The 25,108-nt window shown below is 31.0% G+C and overlaps 2 protein-coding genes and 1 long non-coding RNA gene across 3 annotated transcripts; 1 reads left to right on the plus strand and 2 right to left on the minus strand.

The window, feature by feature from the left end:
- Positions 1-5,992: 5,992 nt before the first annotated feature.
- Positions 5,993-6,517, minus strand: LOC122604863 (agamous-like MADS-box protein AGL62). The gene has a single exon (XM_043777725.1). The coding sequence runs from the start codon at positions 6,515-6,517 to the stop codon at positions 5,993-5,995; it is 525 nt and encodes a 174-aa protein (XP_043633660.1).
- Positions 6,518-8,097: 1,580 nt separating this feature from the next.
- On the minus strand, positions 8,098-9,334 carry LOC122606076 (agamous-like MADS-box protein AGL62). The gene is made up of 2 exons (XM_043779037.1): positions 8,699-9,334; positions 8,098-8,198 (listed from the first exon to the last, which is right to left on the minus strand). Exon 1 carries the CDS (start codon positions 9,322-9,324, stop codon positions 8,704-8,706), a length of 621 nt encoding a protein of 206 aa, XP_043634972.1. The 5' UTR covers positions 9,325-9,334; the 3' UTR covers positions 8,098-8,198; positions 8,699-8,703.
- A 2,160-nt stretch (positions 9,335-11,494) lies between these two features.
- On the plus strand, positions 11,495-13,720 carry LOC122605981. Its single transcript, XR_006324774.1, has 2 exons — positions 11,495-11,947; positions 13,417-13,720. It is a non-coding gene; the product is annotated as an uncharacterized LOC122605981 (long non-coding RNA).
- The last annotated feature ends 11,388 nt before the right edge of the window (positions 13,721-25,108 follow it).

The following is a 25,108-nucleotide window of genomic DNA, read 5'->3' on the forward strand; positions in this document are numbered from 1 at the left end:
CTACACTATACAAATATGTACATTTATAAGTACAAGACTTTAATAATAAACTTGTATAAGACTTTTACATATTTCACCATTTTTACGAAGAAAAACTAATTAGAACAAGTTAGGTGATGAGTGATGATGATATATGTGTGAGTAGGCTTATATTTATAGGCAAAACTTTATTTAAATGATAGCCTCAGTCCCTCAAGAGGTAAACCGACCTGATATATTAAAAATCTATTAGATTCGGTTTTGGTTTTTAAAGACGGAACAGTTCGGTTTTCAAATTTATATGTAATTTAAAACCGAACCGAGAAAATAGAACCGATCTAATCCATCCAAGTTAACATATATTTCAATTTATTGTATATTTATATCTATTTATTATCTTCACTTATAATCTATACCAATCTATTCTCTTTTTAATATATTGGGACAATAATGCATAAACACAATATAAGTTTTTTAACACATCCTAGTATAAATTTTGTTTGTTACAAAACTTTTAATTATATTGCAACCACGGTTAGTAAAATTGGAATATATGCCATTTTTATACAAGCTTTGTAGTTGTCATAAAGGAAGTTAGCTATCACTAAATGTTACAATAGCAAAACACACAATTTAAGATGGGCAATGATGTATAGACATGGAGTATCTTTTTCACATGTTCTAGTATAAACTTTGTTTTATAAAGAAAAAATATTAAAAAGGGGAAAAAATAATCCCAAACCAAATCAAACCGACTCAAACCAAACCGACAAATCAAACCAAACCAAAACCAAAACCAAACCCATTTGTTTCAAAATATGAAAAACTGAATGGATCAGTTTGGATTTCGATTCTATATCAAAACCGACCTAAACTTAGCCTTATTGCTACTTGCACACAAAACAAGTCACACAAGTACTACATAGAAGTAGTAATGATCCACTGTGGCAGACACTAAATAGTGATCGAAATCTAGCTAGCTATATAGTCTCTTTGAAATCCACATGTGTAGTTCATCGAAATATTCTAATGTAACATTTTTTCTGAAATACATCTGAATGTATATGTGTATATAGAGTTTTTGTTGGACGAATACGTATACATGTATAAATCAAATAGGGTAGATATATTCGAAGGAAAAAACTAGTTATCATCTTAGATGCTAATGAGTAGCTTAGGACTTAAATCAAACATGCACTTTATTTGCATTACATAATGTTAACAAAGAAAACATGATTAGATGATAACTACAAAGCTAAACTTCGAAAAATAAAAAGCATCAAATAGCAAGTAAAATTAATAATTAACATTAATTCTTTCGACTAAAAGAATACGTACAACTTCGAAGCGTCAAAGGCAATCACTAAAAGGGAGTACTTTAGTATCTTTGCTGATATGTTCGGTTCACTGTTACAATCCAGAATCTCTTCGGTGCATTTTATGTGAATCATATATATATATATATATATGTGAGTGTGTGCGCGTGTGTATATATCGTATATATATGAGATCAAGTTTATGTATAATCACTACTATTGTTTTGTTGTCAAGGACTACATCATTGTGAGTCCTCTCTTATTAGATGTTTAGTTTCTATTATTTTTTATTTTTAAATTTAATTATAACAGAAGTACTTTAGTATCTTTGCTGATATGTTCAAGATAGGTAGTTTAGCAGCTTCCTATGTGTTAATGAAAAAATAATGTATTAGGTGTTCTTGGATATGATTGTTAAGTTACTATCAAATCCTCATGGTTTGTTCTGGCTTATCAAGTATCGTAATTCGTAACAGTCATATTGGCAGCTTGACACTATACATTCATAATTGCTATGTGATGTTATATATAAGTATATAACATTAGAAAATTTTGATTTTGGAATGATGTATATAAAGCGACAACCTTTAACACATTTTTTGTTTTTATTGAAGTCACTGAATAATGCCAACAGTTACACAGTCTATAACTTCCTGAGATATTTGAAGGCATGTCAGCAATAATTGGGGTCTATACAAGAGACCAGTGGCAGCTGGAATACCTTTCGAGCTGATCACGCCTGCTAGGTATTTACCCATTCTCTATGTAAATTATAACTGCTGCAATGAATGTCGATCGGATTATGTATAAACTTTGAAACCCATATGTATAAACTTTAAAACCCATAATTTTGAGGGAATGTTATACCTAAATGATGACTGAGCTAGCATATAAGTTTCTAGATGGGAAACAGGAATTTGATATGGATTAGTATGTTATGACTAAACCTGGATCGACTATTACGATTAAGAAAGGTAATACTATCTTTTAATGGGTGGGCTCTTTAATCGGTATAATAATTGATAATCTTAAGATGTCGATCAGGAATGTCCATGTCAAATACAAGAATGCCATTTGGTTTTTTTTCCTAATTTGATGAAAGCTTCTTTCATGATGCTGTTTTTCCAGCCTTCTTGTAACTAAAACAACTTATGTATGTTCATCAATTTGCTACTTTTATATGGATTTTTAACTATTCAAGGTATTGAAAATGTAATTTTATTGATAGGAAGCTGGATGAATTGGAAAGAGTACAATCTGTAGAATCTACAAACCTTCTTTATATGCTATCAATCACACAGAGCTAGAAAGGAGTAAATGGACAAGAACTGGTCGAGATCAGGTGAAACAATGACTATCAGGCATTACTTTATTTTCTAATCATCTTTTTTTTGAAGGCTATTAGAAAGCACTTATCGCATACAATATAAACTGATTCTTACCGTACAAGATGAAATGCTAGCACAGGTACATTACTTTCTGTCCCGAAGTTTAAAGTAGATATGATTCGACTTAATCATTTGTCATTAGCGGGTCAACTAAAAATTAATTGAGATTAACGAGTAGGGATATCAATGAACATCCAAGTTGGTGTATATCCACCTCACTAGAAACATCTTTGGTGGAGATGAATGGCCTAAATGAAAATAAATATGGATATACCCTGACTAATAAGATATGTGAGAACCAATTACGAAAACAAATTTTTCTAAATTAGGCTACTTAAAACATACTTTTTGCATAACTGATATTATTGATAGTACAGACCATGCATAACTGATATTATTGATAGTGCAGACCGTGCATAACTGATATTATTGATAGTGCAGACCGTGCATCATGGTTTTGTTGGATATTTCTATTGGTTTGAACCTTATACAAATACAATGGAAGTCGTGGAAGCTACCCAAAGAGCCATTGATTCTATGTGGGTTGGTGAGTAATCAAATATGCTACATTAAATTTAACCAAAAGCTATTATCTGAAGCCCTCAGGCAGTCAGGCTCATGTGTTTAAAGGTTCTACACACAAAAGTATGTCTTTCAATCAAACTCTAAGTTCTATGTTCATTCCATTGTTTGGAATCTGGTTTTTGAATCCTTTGGTGAACGGGGACTTCCTAGAAATAGTGAAGAAGCATGCACATAACCGCGTTCCATCATTTACACAACTTGAATCAGAGAGAATCTAGGGTTCATTTGACTTCGTTGGCATAAACCACCAATCTGCATTATCTGTTAAGGGCAACCCAAGCAGTCTAGAAATTGATGTGAGTGACATTGCTGCAGACATGGCTGCAACAGCTATATGTAAATCTTACTTTTGTCTTACAATTACTTTTATTAAAATATTGTAACATTCTATAAATATCGTCAATTTTTTGCGTAGTCCAGGGTCTCTCATTTACAAGGCAAGAGTAGCTTTCATCTCCACTATAGTTTCGGATGGTATGTTATTATATAACTATTTATAATATCATTGCCAAACATCACTGGAACCTTAGTGCTTTCTGTGTGGGATGGATTTGGTTTTAGGGGGAAACCAAATCATTTAAGCCTTTTCTTCATCGTTACCGAGTCCCCTTTCATCGTTATGTAATTGTTAACAGATTGCATTTTTTTTTTGTTAACGTTGATATTTCGAGACTAGATGTAATTGTACGGAGAGATAATATATGAATATGAAGCGCTCTTCGATTCAAAAGTGAGCCCAATGAAGCAACAAAGTGTCAAAAAGAAGTGGTATATTGTTAATGCGTGGTCTGGGTACAAAAAGCAACGAAAGACTGTCACTGGAGTGGCTGATGCAACTCCTGCACCAGATTCTCATTCATTAGAGCTGCTACTCCTAATGCCTGTCTTGCCAAAAAGATTAAAGCTGAGTTAAAAAGCAGCAAAGGTGACAGATATGGTTCTGTATGCTGGTAAATTCTTGAACTTCAACTAAACTTTTGGCATATGCTGGTATTCTCCTCATTACTTTACACTCTCCCTCACAATATCATTGACAATATCAGATGGAGAGTATAATGTACATCCGATCAATATCATTGCCACAGTATTTCTGCAGCAAGTACTGACTAAATTTGTTGCAATCCACCAACTGTAAATGGCCTCATGAACCATCGTTTGCTTTCGCCAGTTGCAGCTTATGGTTCTTCTTCGTCCCGAACAACATAAAGTGATGAGGTTTGAGCTTCACCAAGACAAATCCATTCCGGGTGACACCGTGTCCAGATCTAATATGTATGTATGTATGTATGTATGTATGTATGTATGTATGTATGTATGTATCTATGTAACTAAGAATTATAGACACAACTCCTATTATAAGAACATTATTCATCAGTTTTAATCCCTTTTTATTTTAAACATTTAATGTATTATTAAATACACTAATTATTATAATTTTTTTTTATAAGCTGATAAATAATATGGTTTTATAAAACAAATTTCATTAGTTATTTGAAAAACCAGAAACAGAATACATGCAAACAATATATTTAAAACACGACGTGCGTAGCACGGACATTAAAACCCTCGTTTATTGTAAAACTATTAAACCCACCCTTAAAATATCCAAATTCCAAAGGTATTGTAAAACAATTTTCTCCATTCTTTCTCGTAGATAAGATTTTCCCCCTTTTATATACAACCACCACACACACATATATATACGAAAGAGTGGCAAATTTTAACTTTTAAGCTCAGTCAACACCTATGACCTTTTCCAATACTTACTTAACAACCTACATACTAATTAAACACGTTCCCATTATCACTATAACAACCAATCCGAATTAAAAGGGTGAGTTTGTAGGGCTAGGATGGAAAGTAAATCAGATCCAATGGACTAAAATCAATTAAATTCTAAAGTACCGGTAGCAATATATATATATATATATATATATATATATATATATAATAATTAATACAATGTTTGACTCATAAATAAATTGTTACTTGCTCGATAGGGTCATAGGGACATGCCAAAGACATTTTATGAATTCATGACATGATCGAGCTATGGCATACGGGATGGGCCAGTAAGCCCAGTACTATTACTTTCTCTCTATATATTATTTTTCTCTCTCTTTACTTCAATCTTCTTTGGGTATCTGTGTACTAGCATTCACGTTTACGTATTATTTTTGTAATTTTTTTCAATTACATACTTACATGTAATGTTTGGTTACATACCATGAAATGCTTCGCTATAAACCTGAGTCAAAAAATGGTTCGCCGGCTCGCTGTGCAATCATAGGGTAACCACAACTACAGAAAACTTCATTTATTTATCCGTTTATCTTTTGCTTAAAAGAAGGAAAAACGAACTTCATCTACCCGTTTACCTTTTGCTTAAAAGAAAAAAAAAATGAACAAGCACGACCCCAACAACATAAACCTAGAACCAAATACGAGTACTATTTTTTAAACATCAATAATTTATTTCTTTGAAAGCCAAAAACCTACATATTACAATATCCAAGTTCATCCCCATTCTTCTGTAACACATAGAATAATGCAAGGATCGAGGAAAACATTACCTTAACTCTTTAAGACAAAAAAAAAAACAGATTATACATCTTTTCCTATTGTCGTTGATGACTATCCTTGAACTATTTGATATAATGTTACAGAAACTAGCATAGACACAAATTAATAAACTACAATCGATATCATATGTGACAAAATATGTCACAAGATAAGCCCATGAGGAGTCCTGGCGGACAATATAGATCCAGGAACCTTCAGCTCCAGCATTGCTACCTTCAACTGCTCGAGTTCTTCTATTCCTAGATTTTCTATAGGAGCACCCCACCAGCCGTTTTCTTGGCTCTCATCCCTTTTCTTGTTAAGTTCTTTCTCAGCCTTCTTCAAACATTCTAAGTGACCAAGAATGTTGGTGAGGTGAGTGTTGAGTTCTTTGATTTTAATTTCTCGAAGAAACTCTTTGTGGTGAGACGTGGTTGAACATGGTAGGACATGATTTTGTCCTAGGAACAGATTCACAACCGCGTCAACATTTGGGACCCCAAGAGAATATGGCTTCAATGTTGGGGATAATAAAAGAATAGCAAGCTTCACCCCACAAAGGGTGCAAAGATCCCTAACCTTAATAAAAATACCCGAATAACGTTTGGCAAAGGTGACAGACACCCTTCTTTGATTTGTTATTCTTTCCATCACAACCCTTCGCCGACCTCCAAACTTTCGAGGCATTGTTTGGAGGATGTGGGGGTGATGTTTCTCTAATTTGGGTAGTTTAACATGTATAAAATCTCTTGTATACAATGTTTTTCCCTGGTTTGTTCTGTGAAAAACTATGTGATATTTAAAGGGTTAATCCCCTGCCTTGCAAGGGTTAGGTACATTAATAACAACATTAAAGACTGATTCACTTTATGGATTTTCATTATTCAAATGTTAATTTACTTCCATATATATGTTGATCTTGTTTGACTGTATCTTCTAATGTAATGGGAATATAATAAATATACTTAATTACAGCCTCAACAACAGATGGTCTTCTCCAAATTTTTCTTCAATTCTTAAAAAATTTGTGACAGCTATCACTTGGAGATTTATTAGATAAAGTTCATGAGCAATTATGAAATGCAATCAATGTTTAAGGTTCATGAACAACACATGATGGGCAGATTCATTAATTTTCATATATGTTAAGTCGTTAACATCATTTCTAACATTTCAAATGTTCAATAAGGAATGTCACACCGGCCTAATATACCTTCCCCGAACTAAAATCAACTTTGTATGGCGAACAACAACATTAACACAAATATAAGGCTCCTTGATTGATTATACTTCAAATAGTCGATCGTTATATGAAGGTAAATAAAAGACCATGACTTAGAAAATTAGTGAACTTGGAACAAATATATATGGAATTATAAGGGATGTGATTATACATTTGGTTCAATGTCTGATACATACACAGAAAATTAAGTCAGAAATTAATCCATTCTGCAGACTTCTATTTTAAAATGTTGAGATCTTAACTAAAGTATACTTTCATCTTATACACTGTGAATGTAGAGCAATGAAAATGACACAAAATTGGGTCCTTTGCAACTAATTGTCAATGCCAACGCAAATGCTGCATTGTCTTGTACGTACGGGTATGGTGTATGTGATAAAGTACTTCAATTGCTGCTCAAATAAAAACACCTGCTGGGTTCAGTTTAAGAAAATACTCTAGAATATGATATGGAACTTTGTAATTTTAAACCATTCATGCATGTAACTAATCCATTGGGTCTTCTTCCCTTTGTTCTTTACAGACTTGCAGCTTTCAAGTGTGCCAAATTGTTGATGCAAAAACTTTATCTTAAAAATTTTAATAAACAAATAAGAAAAACATGAAGCAACAACTTAACATCAAGATTTTTGATCAAACACTCATATATATATGCTGTCTGATTTCAGTTAACGTGGTGTTTTATTTAAGTTTTTTTCTGCTGTTATGGGTCTTATCAAGTACTAGTATGCTGTCGGATTTACTATTTCAACAAGGTAACTATTCAGAAATCTCCAAAGTCCATCTTCACTTTAGTGAATCGAATTTAGATATCCACGTGACCACGTGCAATTATGGCTTATAAAACGACAAGCTAAATGGAGAAGTAACGCAGGTATTGCGTATTTAAAGCTTAATCAAAGAAATTGTGATGCATTAAGAAAAACCGCGGGAAAGAGCTTAATTCAGAGTATATAATGGATCGAAAAGTAGTTAACAAAAGCACTCCAACCATAATAATGTTTCAAAAATGTCCAAACAACAAAACACATATAACTTAAAACATATTGAAGAACTGCTCCCTTGCAAGCACACCAGCATCCATTCGCTTAAAATTCCTCCAAATCATTGTCCTGATATAGAAGTCTGACAAGATGAATAGTTTGAATATTTTAGTACATCAAAGTTCAATGCATGATTAAGTCAAAAAGAAATTAATAACAATCCATAACATGGCAGATAATACAGTAGCAAGTGATTGCTATATTGTTTCCATAGTATAAGTATTGATCAAGTTTCATATATTATTGTAACAATAAATATCTTATCTTAGGTTAAATACATGTGATATTTTCTGGAACAAATAACAGCGCGCAGCTCTTATTAATAAGGAAAATGCACACATCCTTGAAACATCTTCCACAAGAATTACATCCTGAGTTGGATGTAGTGGTGGCAAATCCTTAACTTGTTAGTAAAAGGAGGGCATCGGCGTATTAATGTTCAAGTTTCTATTTATGCAAACATTTGGTTGATCGATGTTGGTTTCCTTGCCCGTGAAAAAACCAATATATATATGACAAATATAAAAAAACACAAACAAGTTTTAAGATTTAAAGAATTTGGGAAATTCAAAACAGCATAACCTGATTCAACGATTGAAATGGTCATATCCCAGCACAAAACCATGAGGAGTCATGGACAAGCCAATTCCAGATCCCACAGAGCTTGATATGGGAACAATCGGCATTGAGTTAGCCGGTTCTGCCATATGCCTCTTCTTTTGCTCTTCAATGTTCTTTTTGAGCATCCCCATTGCAAGCTTCAACTGCTCGAGTTCCTCTAATTGCAGGCTTTCAATGGGAGCTTCCCACCAATGATTATCTTGTCCTACTTGCCTTATATTACTAAGTTGCTCACCTTTGTTCTTCTCAACCTCCACTTGACTACTCACATATGTGAGTTGTCTGTTGAGTTCGTGGATATTGGCATTACGATGTGCCTCCACGAGTTGAGAGGTGCTTGAATTTGGTGGAGGATTTTGTGCAAAGAAGCGCTCAACAATCATTTCTACGGATGGATGACCAAACGAAAACACCTTCTTACCAGGGGAGAAAACGACGATAGCAATTTCTACCCCGCACAAGATGCTAAGCTCACTAGCTTTTTTGAAAAGGCCGGAACGACGTTTGGAGAAAGTAACCAATAAGTTACTTTCTTTCTCCATTCTTTTCATTTGAATCTTTTGACGACCTTTGCTCCTTTTAGACATCTTGGGGATTTCTATGCTTAATCTGATCTATTAGATAGAAAATGTTGAAGGATATTTAAAGGGCTCATCTTCACTCAGAAACCACAAACATGTGTTAGATACACTAATACTACCACTAAATGCATTACCATTTATAAAATTTAATATTTTCAAAATAAATTTACTTCTATATAGATCATCACGTTTTTTAAGTTTTCCTTATGAACATTTGAACACTAATAATTGTATTTTTCCTGGGTCAACAGTAGATTCCAAAATTCTTTACCAAATTAAAATAAAGATATCTAGACACCATATGGTAAGAAACTAAGTAGTCACAAATACGGTTCATGAACATGTCTGAAATACAATCAGAACATTCAAACAATTCAAAGTTGCAAGGCAAAAAAGTCACAATATTCAATTCAAATAACATGGTAATCAATTTTACAAATGGTGTTGAATACAAACGAGTATTTAAAAAACTCATACCATTATTCGTCTCGGTCATTGTAAAACTGTCGCAAATCTTTACGGGCGGCTAAAAGCATCAATGCTAGACTACGGAGTTAGCTTGGGGGCATTATGGGCTTATGGAAACGGCCCCCCTTATTTTAATACAATGTAATTTTTTTTAAAGTTTAAAGCTAAGTATATAGTATTTAAAATTTTGGGCCTACGAAAGGTTAATATAATGAATACATGCAAAAATAAGACTACATTCTTTAAAATAGATTTTCTCAAAATAGATTTTCTCGCTCCGTCTCTAGCCATTATACCATTGGCGAGAACGACAACGTGAAAGGAAATGCAAATGGCTTCAAGATGTGAAACAACGAGGCGAATGGATATATATATATGTCTATATACACATAATTGTTTTCTTTTAGTTTTTAAATTTCATGATTAATTTGACATTCTAAACTCTAGATTATTTTTATAAAAGTAATGTAGTTTTTAAATTCTGATCTTTTAATGTATTATATTTTAACATAAATATGTGAAAAAAAATTTTTTTTTTAGAACGACGTGTTAGTCGGTTAGTAGTTCAAACCCTAACAGTGACATTTAAGCAGACAGTATGCTAGAGGTTGAAACCCGATAGCCAGTGTCAGCCTAATAGTAATGGTGGGTAAGGCACGGGCCTAAGGCCCACCAATTACTAAGGGCCCCAAAACTTCAAATAGATTAAGTTCAGTTATGACTCTATGAGTATACTGACTATGCAAATGTTTTTTTTAAAGGTTAATAAATAGTTAATTAAAAAAAAGCAGAACTGTGTGAACATGAACCTTTTTCTTGAAAATCAAAGTTTTACTACTCATCTAAAGAAATTCAAAGAGTGGTTGTCGGCTTACCATGATTGTGGCATTCAATATAAGTTTATAAAAGGTATTTCAATTATCCCTTGTTGTTCAATTTTATAGCTTTTGTTTTTTCTAATCTTTTAGCTCTTTCAATTTCTCATCTCTTCAAGTTTACAAAAAAGTTTTTTCATTATACCTTCTCCAAAGTGATATGAACTTATATTGAAAGGCGGGTAAAAATAAAATGCAGAAGTTATGAATGCAAGACATCATTAGTAGATCACAATAAAGGAGGATGGTTTCTACTTTCTACACTTACTTCTTTTTTTTTTTCATTACTCACAATAGTTAGGAAACAATCAAAGGCAGTAGTTACTAGCATAGCAATGAAAGGCACTACTCCATAATACAATGAAAGGTAGCAGATCTACAAGTAGTAGACAACACACCAACGACTTTCACACTACTTTTGTATATGCGTGATGAGGCATGTACTTTTTTGTTTTGCGTTCTTCGTTTTTGGTTTTTTTTTTTTTAACTAAGCCCCCAAATTGATCTCGCTTAAGGCCCACAAAAAGCTTAAGCTGACATTGCGGATAACTGCGATTGGTTGATAAGTTATTAATGCAACTGTCTGAAGATGGTTGATAGGTTGGTTGCTGTCTAAAGATAAAAAAACATCGTAGTAAATCAAAAAAATATATTTCATTAAAATCAAAAATAATAAAAATTACTTGCTAATAATTTTATAAGTGCTCGTATATTAACATATTTTATAAACTACTTAAAACTATAGGGATTAAAATAAAATTTTAAAAACATATAATCAAAGTAATACAAGTATCAAACATCAAGGGCTTTTGTGAATACAAGTCAATCGTACGTCATCTTCACTCAATTGAAGACTTGTTACTGCAACACACAACAAGCAAGCAAAACCCCAATTCGAAATCAAAACCCTAAAAATTGATAATCTACAAAATCAAAACAAAAAAAAATGTCATTTCGGATTCGTGTGAGATGCAAAATCAAAATAAAATCAAAGAGAAATGAAATGAAATGAAAACAAAATCGGTTTCGTCAGATCAAAAGACATTCCTTATGAAATGACCAACCGGCCTGTTGTGCAAACTTATGATGGTCCTCGATCAACATCACTCGAAGTTTATGAACCACACACAAGAACCATCAACAATCTTGGTATTACTGGTAAACAAAATTCATTCTTTCTGAGTCCCTACACAGAAACCTTAGTTCTGCTGGATCAGTTGGATGGACAATCTGTAAAGGTGCAATTGCAGTTATAGCCTTATGAACCAGTTCAAATCATTTGAAAGGTATACTCGTCATATGGTTGTTATATATATTTGTGAGATGATTATATGATTTCAAAACTGCAAATGATGAACCTCATTCATGAAACATTTCAGGCACAATCGTTTAAAGTCAAATTGCATTTTGGTCATGTTTGTTGTTCGATTTTTCTAGTAGAACTTTCTAGTTTCTTCAGTTTAAATTAATGAAAATCCTGTAACTCTGTTTTAGCAAAAGAAACAAAATGAGTAGATATCTCATGAGGGGAGGGCCAACCTGGTACAGGCCAGGTTGCCCAGTTTTCATCACTGATATGCCATCTGATATTTTGTGTTGGTTACATGCCATCTGATATTTTGCTATTGTATGCCTTGTTGCAAGTACATATATAACTTTCTTAGGCTCCTCCCTTGCAAGCACACCAGCTACTCGGTCCATGCGCTTAAATCCGTTGTCCTGATATAGAGGTCAAACCAGATGAATAGTTTGGATATATATTAGTACTTCAAAATCCAATGATTAGCTTAAATAGAAATCAATTGCAATCCGTAACATGGCAGATGATACATTAGCAAGTGACTGTTAAATGGTTTGTATCTATAAATATCATGCATGTCTAGCTTAATCACATTTGATAGTTTCTGAAACAAATAAGAGCAGCCCTTTTTGTTTAGTTTTTTCAGGAAAATGCACACATCCTTGCCATCTCTTTCACAAAATACTTGAACAATTACTTCCTGAGTTGGACACGTAGAGTGGTGCAAATCTTTCACAAGATACCTGGGTTGTTTATTAGTCTTTTTTTTTTTTTTACTTTTTCACACACCCTGTAAGAAAATTCTAGATACCTGGTAGTATTCTAAGGCCCAATTTTCCTACGATGGAGCTGGTTTTTGTACCTTATCTTTTGAGCTGACATAATTGATAGTATTTTTAAATATAATCCACTTTTAGTATATCATGAAGGCATCTCATGTATGATCCCCTCTTTTAACATCCCCTTATTAACTGAACCTCACTTAATATTTGGGATAATATATTTTATATACTACAATAGTTGTATATGTGTGTGCAATATGTATGTATATTTGTAGTTATGCGAGTATTTTGTATTTGCGATTTTAGCTAACCAGTCAAAAACTCAAAAAATGGGTAATTCTGGGTGTGGGTAACCTTCCTCTACAAAGAATGTTAGTGAGAATGAGTTGACATCAATGTTGAGCCAGCAGAGATGCTAAACTCCCTTGATGAAGCACGTACACAAACTGTTGTTCCAAACGCTGTCCAAATTAAATGAAGTAAACGTTGAACAACACAAATGTGATAGCAATACAACTTTACCAGTAAACTACTTATCTGCTTTATAGTCAGAAAGGACTTTACTAATCGAATAAAGAGATTACAATGACAAGTTTCTTATACATATGTGTAAAGTTACTAAAAGATTAAAAATTCGCTCTTCTCCATTATCCATTATACTCTATATTTGCAGGTTGATACAAATCCTATTTGATGTTCCAGATCAACGTCACGAACCCAGGTATATGCTAAAGACATCAATTTAACATCAGAACACTTGGATGTATAATTATAAGGCAGACGATAGAGGTGGAAATTAATCAAGAATAATCAGGCTATGAAAGTTATATTTTTATGCTGTCTAGAGCTAGTGTCTTCCTTCTTTTTCGATATTATGTAATTGCCAACTTCTATTCCTTTTGAAACAGAAATTTGTGAAAACGATATGAATGTGATTTTAACATTGGATAGTTAATAAAGAGTATCTCTTTGTGTTATGGCATGATCTAAACAAGAAACTGAGATCACTAGGAGTATAAATTACTTAACTGTAACTCTTCTGTTGTTTGAATGTGCTCTGCTGCCGTAGGTGATTAAATGCTTATTGGAATGTCCCTATTATCCTTATTTTGCTTTAATAATTTCTTCATGGGTGTAAGTGTCTATTTTAGTATACCTTCTAAAAGGTGATATAGCTTACTCCGTGCAACATGCGGGGTTAAAATTCTATATAACATTTAATTAGCTGATTCTGCCATAATGCCTCTTTTTTTGCTCTTCAATGTTCTTTTTGAGCATCCCCATTCCCAACTTCAACAGCTGGAGCTCTTCTAAATATATGCTCTCAATAGAAGCTTCCCACCAATGATTATCTTGTCCTACTTGCCTTATATCATTTTTGTTCTTCTCAACCTTCAATTGACTACTCACCTGTCGATTGGGTTTGTGGATATTGGCATTACGAACAAGTTGAGAGGTGCTTAAATTTGGTGGAGGATTTTGTGTGCAAAGAAGCGATCAACAATCATTTCTACGGATGGATGACCAAACGAGAATACCTTCTTGCCAGGTAGAGGTGCAAGAAGCGGTTAACCGATTTCGGTTATTAATTTTAATAACCGATTTCGGTTATTAATTTTAATAACCGATTTCGGTTATTTTTTAAAACATTAATAACCGGTTACGATTAACTTGTATCAGTTAATAACCGGTTTCTAGGTTTTAAAACTAAAACCTATCTAACCGATTTCGATTAATAATAACCGGTTAACTGATATCGGTTAACCTATTTGGTTTTTTTTAACTGCTCATTATAATATTGAGAAAGTGGTGAACAATGAGAAAAACAATCATTTTCGACAAGTCTAAGCGACGAAGCCATATTCCAAAAAAACCCATATTCCAAATAAACATCATATCTCAAAAATAACTAAAATTGATGTTGGATCTAACGAAAGAAACATTAATCTAAACATAGTATATATATATATATATATATATATTTTGTTTTCACAATTTTCTGTTTCAAAAGGAATAGAAGTTACGTTGGCAATTATTATGAACATAAAGAAGCTATCATATCTCAATTACATAATATCGAAAAAGAAGAAAGACACTAAAGGATGCTCTATAGATGTGTTTTCAAAAAAAATTATGGTATTCTATAGATGAAAAGCTTTTTTCATTTTGTTGAAAACTAAAAAGAAGAAAAATTTTAAAAGGATGTATAATAACTAAACACTACCATTCATCTAATCATCTTATACACTATTAGTTTAGTAAAAACGCCATGCAAATTCGTCATGTTATCAGAGCATTTACAATGGAATGTCTAAAGTCTAATGTTTTTCATCTCAATGATAACGAAAAAGAATAAAATAAAATAAAAAATTTATGAAATATTTGCAAGTAAACCATGCATGGCAAAGAACATCACCAAAAATCCCTATGTTCTGCATTCAGGCAATAAAATTATCTAAAAAATCTGATGAACTCATGAAAGCTATAGATAGTTATCATGTGGCAATTGTGACCTTTTTTTAAACAAACGATATGGGTACCCACGCAATGCGATGATGGTGCCGGCAACGGGTGGTGCTAGTGGAGGTGATGGTAACGATGTGGTAATTAATTAAAAAGTGGTTGATGTAAATGGTAGTGTTGTTATTTTATAGTTAAGGGATGTATCTTTCGTAAATAACTTTATTAAGAGTATTATAGAGATATTAGGTGAAAATATTTAAATTAAGGGAAATGCTAAACATGCAAAGCCCTTAGGGCCTCACTTAACGTGCATAAAAAGATTGTACATTTCTATACTAAAAGCTCACCCCTGAATTTATGGTAAGTGTACAACTAATTAATGCACCTTAACGAAAGCCCTTAGGGCTGCGTTTATCAAAACCTATTAAGGATTAAAGAAGATAGATAGCTTGGATAAATATGAGTGAAAAATATTTTAGGGATATATTAGGTAGATTTAGTGTGTGAGTTAAGAATGTGTTGAAAATTAAGGATATTTTGGTATTTTAAAGGTAGAGAGTTAAAAAGTGAGGAAGGTAGTTTGTTTATTAATATAGTATAGATAAGGATATAATATATGTTTATGTTTAATATATAAGTCTAAAAACATGTCTAGATTATTCAATAGCTAATTCTTTAGTTTTAATTGTCGTTAAAAAAAAATCACCTTCAATCGTGATCATGTAATATATCAGCTCTAGATTTGTGAATATGTTTGCAGGCCAACAAAATTAATCACATTTACCAGAAGAATTGTGTGAAATAAGTGAATTTATCCGGTTGAGACATTTTGATTGAGAATAAATGATTCCTCTATACAGAAAGTTACTTTTTTCCAAATGAGTAGTGAAGAACTAATAAATTTGATTTGTTGGTTGTTGACCAACAAAAAGAAATTTTATTTTCAAAATAAAAGAAGGAAAAGATATGATTAAAACCGTTAGCCCACAAAATGATAAAAATATGTTGCTGAACAGTAAATTAGATCCATACACAAATAATATTAAGAAAAAATTGAATATGGCATACTTTTAAATTTTAATTGTGTTAAAGCAACACTGATACCACGTAAAAGTATACGCAAAATATATAGTTTGAAAATAAACAAATGAAAAGGTATGACTTATGAGCTTTGATAGAAGAGTATACGTGTGATAAAGCGGATCAATGAATAATGGATGGAGATTCCCTAAAGTTTAAAAGTTATTAATCTCAATCTTGAATTAAAATTAAAGGTCAACATTTAAAGATTAATTTCAATCCAAAAGTGAAGATCCTTTAACTTTATCCCTAAAGTTAGAATCTCCATCCGACATTAGAGACTTTTATAGAGAGAAACAAGAGAGATTGGATACTGTGGAAATTAAACCGGCAATATTTTCTCCTTCTTTTTTTATAATTAAAAAAAACTTAATTTAGATTTATCAAGGTCAAGCAAGAAATGAAAATATATCCAAGATATTTACATATGTTCTCTTACTGGAAAAACATCCTTCCATTCCCCAGATAATGCTTATAAAGAGCCAAGGGCGCCAAAAGATCGAGATGGAAAGAATAACAAATAAAAGCTTATTTTGAGACACCTTTCTGCGAATGCTTTTCATGAACTTAATTTGCACCTTTTTGATTTGCAAAAACATTATGATTATCGTATGTCCATTTAATTAATAAAAAAAGGTGCAAATTAAGTTCACTTACAGTTACACACTTGTCAAAATACATGAACAATCAACGTTATAGATCGAAGAAGGTGACCAACTAAAAGCTTTTATTTGTCATTCTTGACATCTCGATCTTTTGACGGCCTTTGCTCTTTGAATGCACATTCTTTGAAAGAATGGAAGGACTTCTTCACAAAAAGTAACATATGTAAATATCTAACATATATTTTATTTTAGTTTTTGGTTTGTTCTATGAGATCGAGTTTAAGGGATATTTATAGGGTTGATCCTGTCTTCCAAATTATTTTTAACATGATATATATCTTGCTTAGCAGATATTCTTCATAGTGGTCTTGTTTTTTTTATATAGTGAAAATCATGTATTTTTACAGCCTAAGCGATAGCCTAATCTTTTAATTCTTTTCTATAGTCGAAAGAAATAAGTCATGACAGCTATGACTACGAGATATATTAGATAAAGGTTCGTGAACTAATATTAATTAATTCCCATGCATATTATTGTCATTTAGTTATGGTCCAGTTTAAGTAGAAATATGAATGTCTTTCATTAATATGAGGATGTGTCAATGTCTAATTCTTTTTTAACTTATGTTTAAAAAAAATGAAAAAAAAAATTGTTTTTAAGAAAATACGCGTAAGATTTTTATGAAAAAAAAGTTGAATATGTGAATGTTGGCTTGTTTTTCTTACTACTATCCAATTCTGGTGAAAATATATACATTCAATCCCGGTTAACTTAACCAGAATAACTAAATAAGCAAACATACGTTAGTTGCATAGCAATATTATTTAACGGCATGTGATGATAAGTTATGATGATTTTACGAAACACATTTTAAAAAGTTTGTTATATTCTATACTCGACGCTAATGGTAAAATCAAATGTAAATGATATATATAAATGGGAATTGATAAACCTACTTGATACACATACCACATATATGCAATTGTATAGTTTAGTATAAAGTATATAAGATATATATATCATACATGTATAATGGTATGAGTAGTATAGTAAATCCATAGTTACCGGATTCTTTGAGCACCCCACGAATTATGTTCTTGGTTCAGCAATCCAATTCGCGATACGATTTGCGAACCCATTCGCGAACCGAAGGCAAAAAACACCGAACTGGTAGAGGATGGTTCGACGACCCCAAATGGGTGAGGTTCAGTAAATTGGACAGGAAAAATTCGTGTTTTGGAAGAACTTGATTCGGTTAATTGTGTTTGGGTTTAGGGATTTTGATTTAAATAGTAATTAAATGTTGCGATTTTCAAAATCAATATATTAAATGGATGGAAAAAACAAAGGATAGAGTTTTTTTTATGTATTCTTTTTATTTTATGTTTTGTATGTAAACTTATAAGTTTAAAGACTTGTAATTGTTTTTTTTTAGCATTGAAATGTTTTGACTTTGAAGTATTCAATATTCAAATCTATTATTTTAAATTTGGGTTCACCGAACCAAAACATACTGAAGCGATCCGAAATGAGTCTACCCTCCCGAACCAGATTCGCGGGACCCCTGCGAATTGCGATCCCGAATCACGAACCCAAACCCGGACGAACTGCGAATGATGTGACTATGAGTAAATCAATAGAATTAAGTAGGAGTACCAAGTATATGGTAAGACTCCTCTCCTCTTTCTATAATGTTAGAAATTCAGGCCCAAAACCATAGAGTTTGGGTGTAAGCCCGTCAAACTGTGTTGTGGGCTTTGTAAGTTCCTCACTGCAACACTATTACCAAAGGAGACCTATAGGCTATAACCCTATATGTTATGTATGAAAAATATAAGAAATAGATTACATGCTCATTCATTTTGCTCAAACATATGATCATGTAATCCTACACTTATAATAATACTTAGAAGATTTGTTGGGTAGGTCGTTTTTTAAAAATGAATTTAACAGTTAGAAATAAATATTAAAGTTGACAACAATGTTATACTCTTATAAATAAAAATGTCAGCCTTCACCTACTGCAAATTATGGATAGATGTTCAGTGGTGGTGATACTGTAAGCGAGAAAAACATATTACTCGACATTTTACTAAATTATTTGATAATGTAATTCAAATTATCTATATTTATTTATTATACATGTTAAGTATTAACTAATATTATTAGTTAGAATTAGAATTTATTTTGATTTAATAAAAAAAAAAACTAAAATCAAAGTTTTAAATTCGTGACATTTAGGTTAAATACTCATATGCTTTTAAAGTACGAGTAATAAAATAAGATATTTTTTAATACAATATAATTGTAATAGTACATTTATGTCATTTAAAAAAATAGTAATAATATTTCATTCAATAATATGAATAAAGAAACAAACGCATTTTTTATGTATAATGCATAATAAAATTTGGACTTTTTCATAAGAAAACAGTGTACATATATAATCAGTAATCGTTATATTGGATTTGGCATTTCAGTGGTCAATGAAAAAGAAATCCCGCCAAACAATAATTATGAGAGAAACTCAATCATACATATGAAAAGAAGAAAAAATAATAATTTTAATATCTTCTTTCTATATACCGCAAACCACAGTACTCGAATATCCTTTTAACATTATTCAAAACAAATTATGACACCATTTTTTAATATATGTTTCAAGATCAATGATATAATTATAACACTAAAACTTAACTAGATAGCATCATTCCTTAGCATTAGTCATTACAACATACGTATTTTCGCGCCAGTGGGGTGACAATAGTAGTAGCGGCGACAGTAATAGCGGTGTGGGCATGTGGCGATGTGAAAATGTTTAAATTAATGATAAAAAGAGATCATTTAAAAGTTTGAATTGTTTTAAAAGAAATAAGTAGTTTATTTTATATAAAGTAAAGATTATCAATAAATTAATAGCGCCTTAGCTAATTATTTTATTAGCTGTTACGTGCTTTGATTTTTATTCATGCAAAAGTATATACTACATATTAAATGAATTAATTAAATTTCTATATCCAAGTAATAAACAGATGGATAATGCATTGCATAAAGTCGTTAGCCTTTTTTCTAATAATTTTATGGGCTTTAAATCTTTAATTAATATAATGCTGGCAATCATTTAAATACTGTAAAATATACTAATCATTAATATTTGTTGGGTTACACTAAATTACAGTTTTGTATTATTATTATAATAATAAGAATACAATATTTAAAATACTTCAATCAATCATGATTATGGCAGGTGAATAAGTATGTTCAATGACTAAATAGATCTTTAAATAATAAAGATAACCAAATTTTATAAAACGTCATAGAAGGCACTTAAAAGGATTTTTGTGGTCGCGGGTTTTTGCATTTGGAAAGTTGTAAACGAGAAGAAATTCTAGGCAGAAAGGATCGTGCAAATATTATGAGCCCGTTTGGTTGTAAAAAATATTTTTTAGTTTTTCATTTTTATTTTTTTAGAAAATAAAAAGGGTTTTTATTTTCTAAAAAACAAATAAAAATTTTGAAAACGCGTTCTAATTATAAAACTTAAAAACATGTTAGAGATGTAAGGGATGAGGAGGGAGGAAATGGAAAATGAAAATGGAAAACAAGAAAAAGATGTTTTCAAGTTTTCTATAGAAAAGTGAAAAATATTGTTTTTTGTTTTCTTGGAACATTTTTAGAAAACTATTGTTAGAACACGTTTTTTGTTTTCATGTTTTATTAGAAAACAAAAATGATGGAAAACAAGGGGTGTTATCTACAACCAGACGCGCCCTATGTATTTCGGTTATGTTTTCTTTAGTAACTATAGTAGAAGTATAGATAGAATTCTTAATTGGATTAATTGGTAAATTTGATATCTTGTAAGTATTTGTATGTATGCTTTGGAGTGTTGCTTGCCCAAATTGAATTAAGTAACTAAGTAAATGAAAGGTATTTTTTAGGGTTTTGCTAAACAAAGCCCTAAGGGCTTTCGTTAAGGTGCATTAAATAGTTGTAGATTTATCATAAAAATCAGAGGGTAAACTTTTGATATGGAAATGTACAACATTTTTATGCATGTTAAGTGAAGCCCTAAAAACTTCATTTAGCATTTTTCTTTTTTTAAAAATGTCATAGAATTTTGTGTTTTTTTTTTGGCAAGACTATCAGAGTTAGTATTAGTTGCTATACTTTTCTTTTTTCTAAAATTCATGTTACAATCAGATACTACTATTTTTTTATCTCACAAAATGTTCTTTTTTGTGTGGATACAATATGATTCTTCAACGCGTATTTTTGTAGTTAATATTGGAGCCTAGAAGGCCATTAAATTATAGTTATAATTTAAAATTAGACACAATGATTAGAAAGACGTCATCTACAATCGAATGCAACAAAATATGTAGTTGCAACCGATCGAATAATGATCATAGGCCCGTATACAATTGTATCTATAGGCATATACATTGTCAATTTGTCATATAATGATCATGGCATAATTATATGTCAACCTTATGCATATTGGACATAACTTCGCTCTGTTTTGTGAAATAATATCTTTATAATTATTAAAAACATTATAATTATTTTTAGTAAAACTTGTTATTCAATCCTTATAATATTTAGATACGTGTAAACAACAATTCACAATTAATTCAAGAACTAGCTAATTAGCCGGGGTTCAACCCGGGCTACATAATTAAAAAGTTAAAACCAAAAAATATATACACTTATGTATATAATTTAGGAGAGTTGTGTATGTCTTCAACCCTATTTGCTTTTTTGGCTTGCTGGGAGGGGATTTAGGGGAATTCTTACACATATCGCTCGTAATTGTTGTAACCATGCTTGGTTGTATGTACATAGACATGTTTATTACATTTGTAGATTGATGTTTAATAGGTTTAAATGCTTTTTTTACTATATATTGTCCATTTTACGCTAAAATGTGTTATGTGGTGTCTGTTATTCTTCTCTAATTGTAATGTAGTCAGATAATACTCGACCAACATGTATGGTTACTAAACTTTTTACAATCTCTATCTTTTTCCTCTTTTTGGACGAAGATGTTTTTGAAAGTAGTCTATCTATCTTCGTGTAGGGTTAAGGTTGTCTACATTCTAACTCCCCCAAACACGGCTTTTGCCGGATTAGGTACCATTGTTGTTAGTATGTAATTTGTTATCGACAAATTATAATTTTTGATATGGAGATAGCAACATATTTATAAAGATAAACATTAATATATAAACCCGATTAGGTGATAAAAAAAAAGTAAAACTAACTACCATAAATCAGTGGTAGATATAGAATTAAAAATCAAAAGAGCTAGAATACAATTGATCATTTTTCATATTAATTTTAAAAAATATAAGGTTACCAAAAAAAAATGTAGAAAAATAAATAACATAGGGCATAATATAAAAAAAAAGTTTGTAAGGTTACAAAATAATATGTAAAAAAATAAATAACATAGGGGCTAATATAAAAAAATAGATTTTTGAAAATAAAGAAAAATAATTATGACATCATAAATTTGTAGAAAATAGCTTAAGAAAAAATATGGGCATGCCACATAGGAAAAAAAGTTCTAGAGTCACAAAGTTAATAAAATTATTTCATGGTTTCCAAGTTTAAATGGTAGTTAACGTTTTTTATATTAGTTTTATTTTTTTATTCTTTTTTTATAATTATCAACTTGTATGTTCGTTCTGCAAATTGCCTTCTTGATTAGGCCTTAACATGTGTTTTCAGTTTCATAAGTAAAAGTAAGTAAGTAACACCCAATGTCGTCTTTTATGGGTTTTGGGTCCCAATACCTCGACGGTGTATGGGGGAAGTTAAGATGTAGACAGTCTTACCCCTACCACAACGGTGTAGAGAGGCTGCTTCCAGGTTCTATCTAAAGATAGAAAAAGACCTCAGATCTTTCAGTTTCATAAATCTAACCCCTATATTAGTAGATTCAATTTTGACTTGAGAACAGGTCGTTTTGAGACATGATGTATCGATACAATTCTAACCTAAATGGAGCCACATCCTTTGAAAACATATTGTTTGGCAAGAGGATTTGAGGGCTTTAAAAAACTTAAAAGTCCTGAGCTTTTGAAAATAAGTTTATTAAAATGATAACTATGTTTGAATATGCATTTGAGATCAAAACTTCTAGTTCTAAAAAGTTTCCAAAAGTTTTGAACTCAAATAACTTTATAAGAAGAGTTGAAAAAAAAACTCATCTCCAAACTTTAGTTCCAGCTCCAAGCATTAACCACCACCCAACTCAAATCTTTTGTTTCTAACTTAAATAACAGTTGTTCATGTCATTATATTGTGGTCTTTTTGTATGCTTGTTTATTTATATTAAATTTATATGTTTGTTTTGGAGATTTGTCTTTCAAGCATATTTCATCATGGTTCTATCATACCAGTAACTTTTACTAACTTATTAACCCTTTAAGCAATTATTATTGATTTTTTTATTTTTAATTTTTTTTATATATGTTTCACATACCATATTTTCACTTTGTCACTTAGGCATATATATATATATATATATACCTTTTCCTCAATGTTTGAAATATCGGTAAATATTGGTTGTTATTACTGGTATATTACCGGTACCGGAGGGTACTCCAGTATTTTAACCCCCGGTATTTTTACTGTATTTTCACTATTAAATACCGGCGGGTATTTCCGGTATTTTGCGGCATTATCGTTCCGGTATTTTCATATTTTATTTATTGAAATATTTTTAGAACTATATTAATGATACTATAATTTTATTTTTTGTGAACTTTAAATTTTGTTATGAAATACCTATTTGGTATTAAACTTGAGTGGATTATAATTGTATGTTGACTATTTTTGTTAAATTGTAACAAATTTTGTAGGATTTTTATTTGAAAAAATAAAATAAATTAAAATAGTCGTACCGACTGGTATTTTCGATAATACCGATGATACCAGAATTATTTTTTTTTCCACACCGGTATGGCTTAGATATCGGTTTTTAAAACACTTATTTCCCCCTATGACTTCGAAAAGCAAAACAAGGTTCAAATAATTAACACTTTAAATAATTGATGTTGCTAGGTTTAAGAGATTTAGGGAAAATGAATTAAGTGAATATATAATTTCTAGGTTAGATTTAGGAGCTGATTTTGTGTACAAATATTGATGGGTGGATTATATCTATATATATATATTAAAACAGTAGTTGACCGAATTTTTTGAAGCCCTTTTTAAAATTAAACCTATTTTAAAAATTGCCACATAGGTTTTATCCTATGTGTCATTCTCCTATTTTTTTTGTTAATATTTCTCTTATACATGTGGAAAAACACTTTCAAATGTGTAAAAATATGTCAATTGTTCATACTTAAAACTGTGAAAGTTAATTTGTAACACATATTTTCTCCACGCATGGGGAGTGCGAAGAAAGCATGTGTTACAAATTGATTTTCATACTTTTAAGTGTGAAAATATTTGACAATTACATTTTTAAGTGTTGGTATTTTGTTTACACATTTATAAGTGTGTAAATATTGTGATTTTTTAAATTTCTTCAATCGGGTTAGTTTGGTTTTCAGTTTGTTCAGTTCAGGTTTTTCAAATTTTGATTTTCCAATTCGTTTTGTGCTTACCCCAAATAAATCGTAATATAATGTAATTCAAAATATTAGTGATATGAGGATTGACCAAGAACTATAACATATCAATTTTTACATAATAAACTTATAGAGTAATTACTAATACGTTAAATAGTTCTTGGAACCTGTATGTGTGTATATTTTTTTTCTCAGGATAACCTTTTTTATGTATGTATTAAATAAATTTTCTAATTGCCGCACATCGTGCGGGTAAAGTACCTAGTTATATTAATAAACAAGTGAAAAGGAGTAAAAATTAAAAACCTTTCAGGAGTTAGCGAAGATGTATTAACATCATTGGCTAAAAGTTTGATTTATGAGGAGTCATAAATCTATAGTAATTATTCGTGATCGACAATAATATATGTTATATCAAGTTGCAAACTATATAGTAGAGTATATACACTTATTATAAATAATTAATAAATGTTATAGATTTGTTACTCTCCAATAAAATTCTAGAAGAAATAATATGTGAAAACACTATAAACCACATGGATAGTTAGTCTACACTGAATTATCAAGTTTTTTTTAAAGGATAACAAAGGGAAGATTGAATAGAGAAAGAAAAGAAAAAAGTTATATATC

The sequence above is a fragment of the Erigeron canadensis genome, chromosome 6 (assembly GCF_010389155.1).
Source record: "Erigeron canadensis isolate Cc75 chromosome 6, C_canadensis_v1, whole genome shotgun sequence".
In the NCBI taxonomy this organism is placed as follows: Eukaryota; Viridiplantae; Streptophyta; class Magnoliopsida; order Asterales; family Asteraceae; genus Erigeron; species Erigeron canadensis.

Excerpts from the sequence above, each read along its gene's own strand:
- LOC122606076 (XM_043779037.1), bottom strand. The coding sequence starts at position 9,324 with ATGTCTAAAAGGAGCAAAGGTCGTCAAAAGATTCAAATGAAAAGAATG.
- LOC122604863 (XM_043777725.1), bottom strand. The coding sequence starts at position 6,517 with ATGCCTCGAAAGTTTGGAGGTCGGCGAAGGGTTGTGATGGAAAGAATA.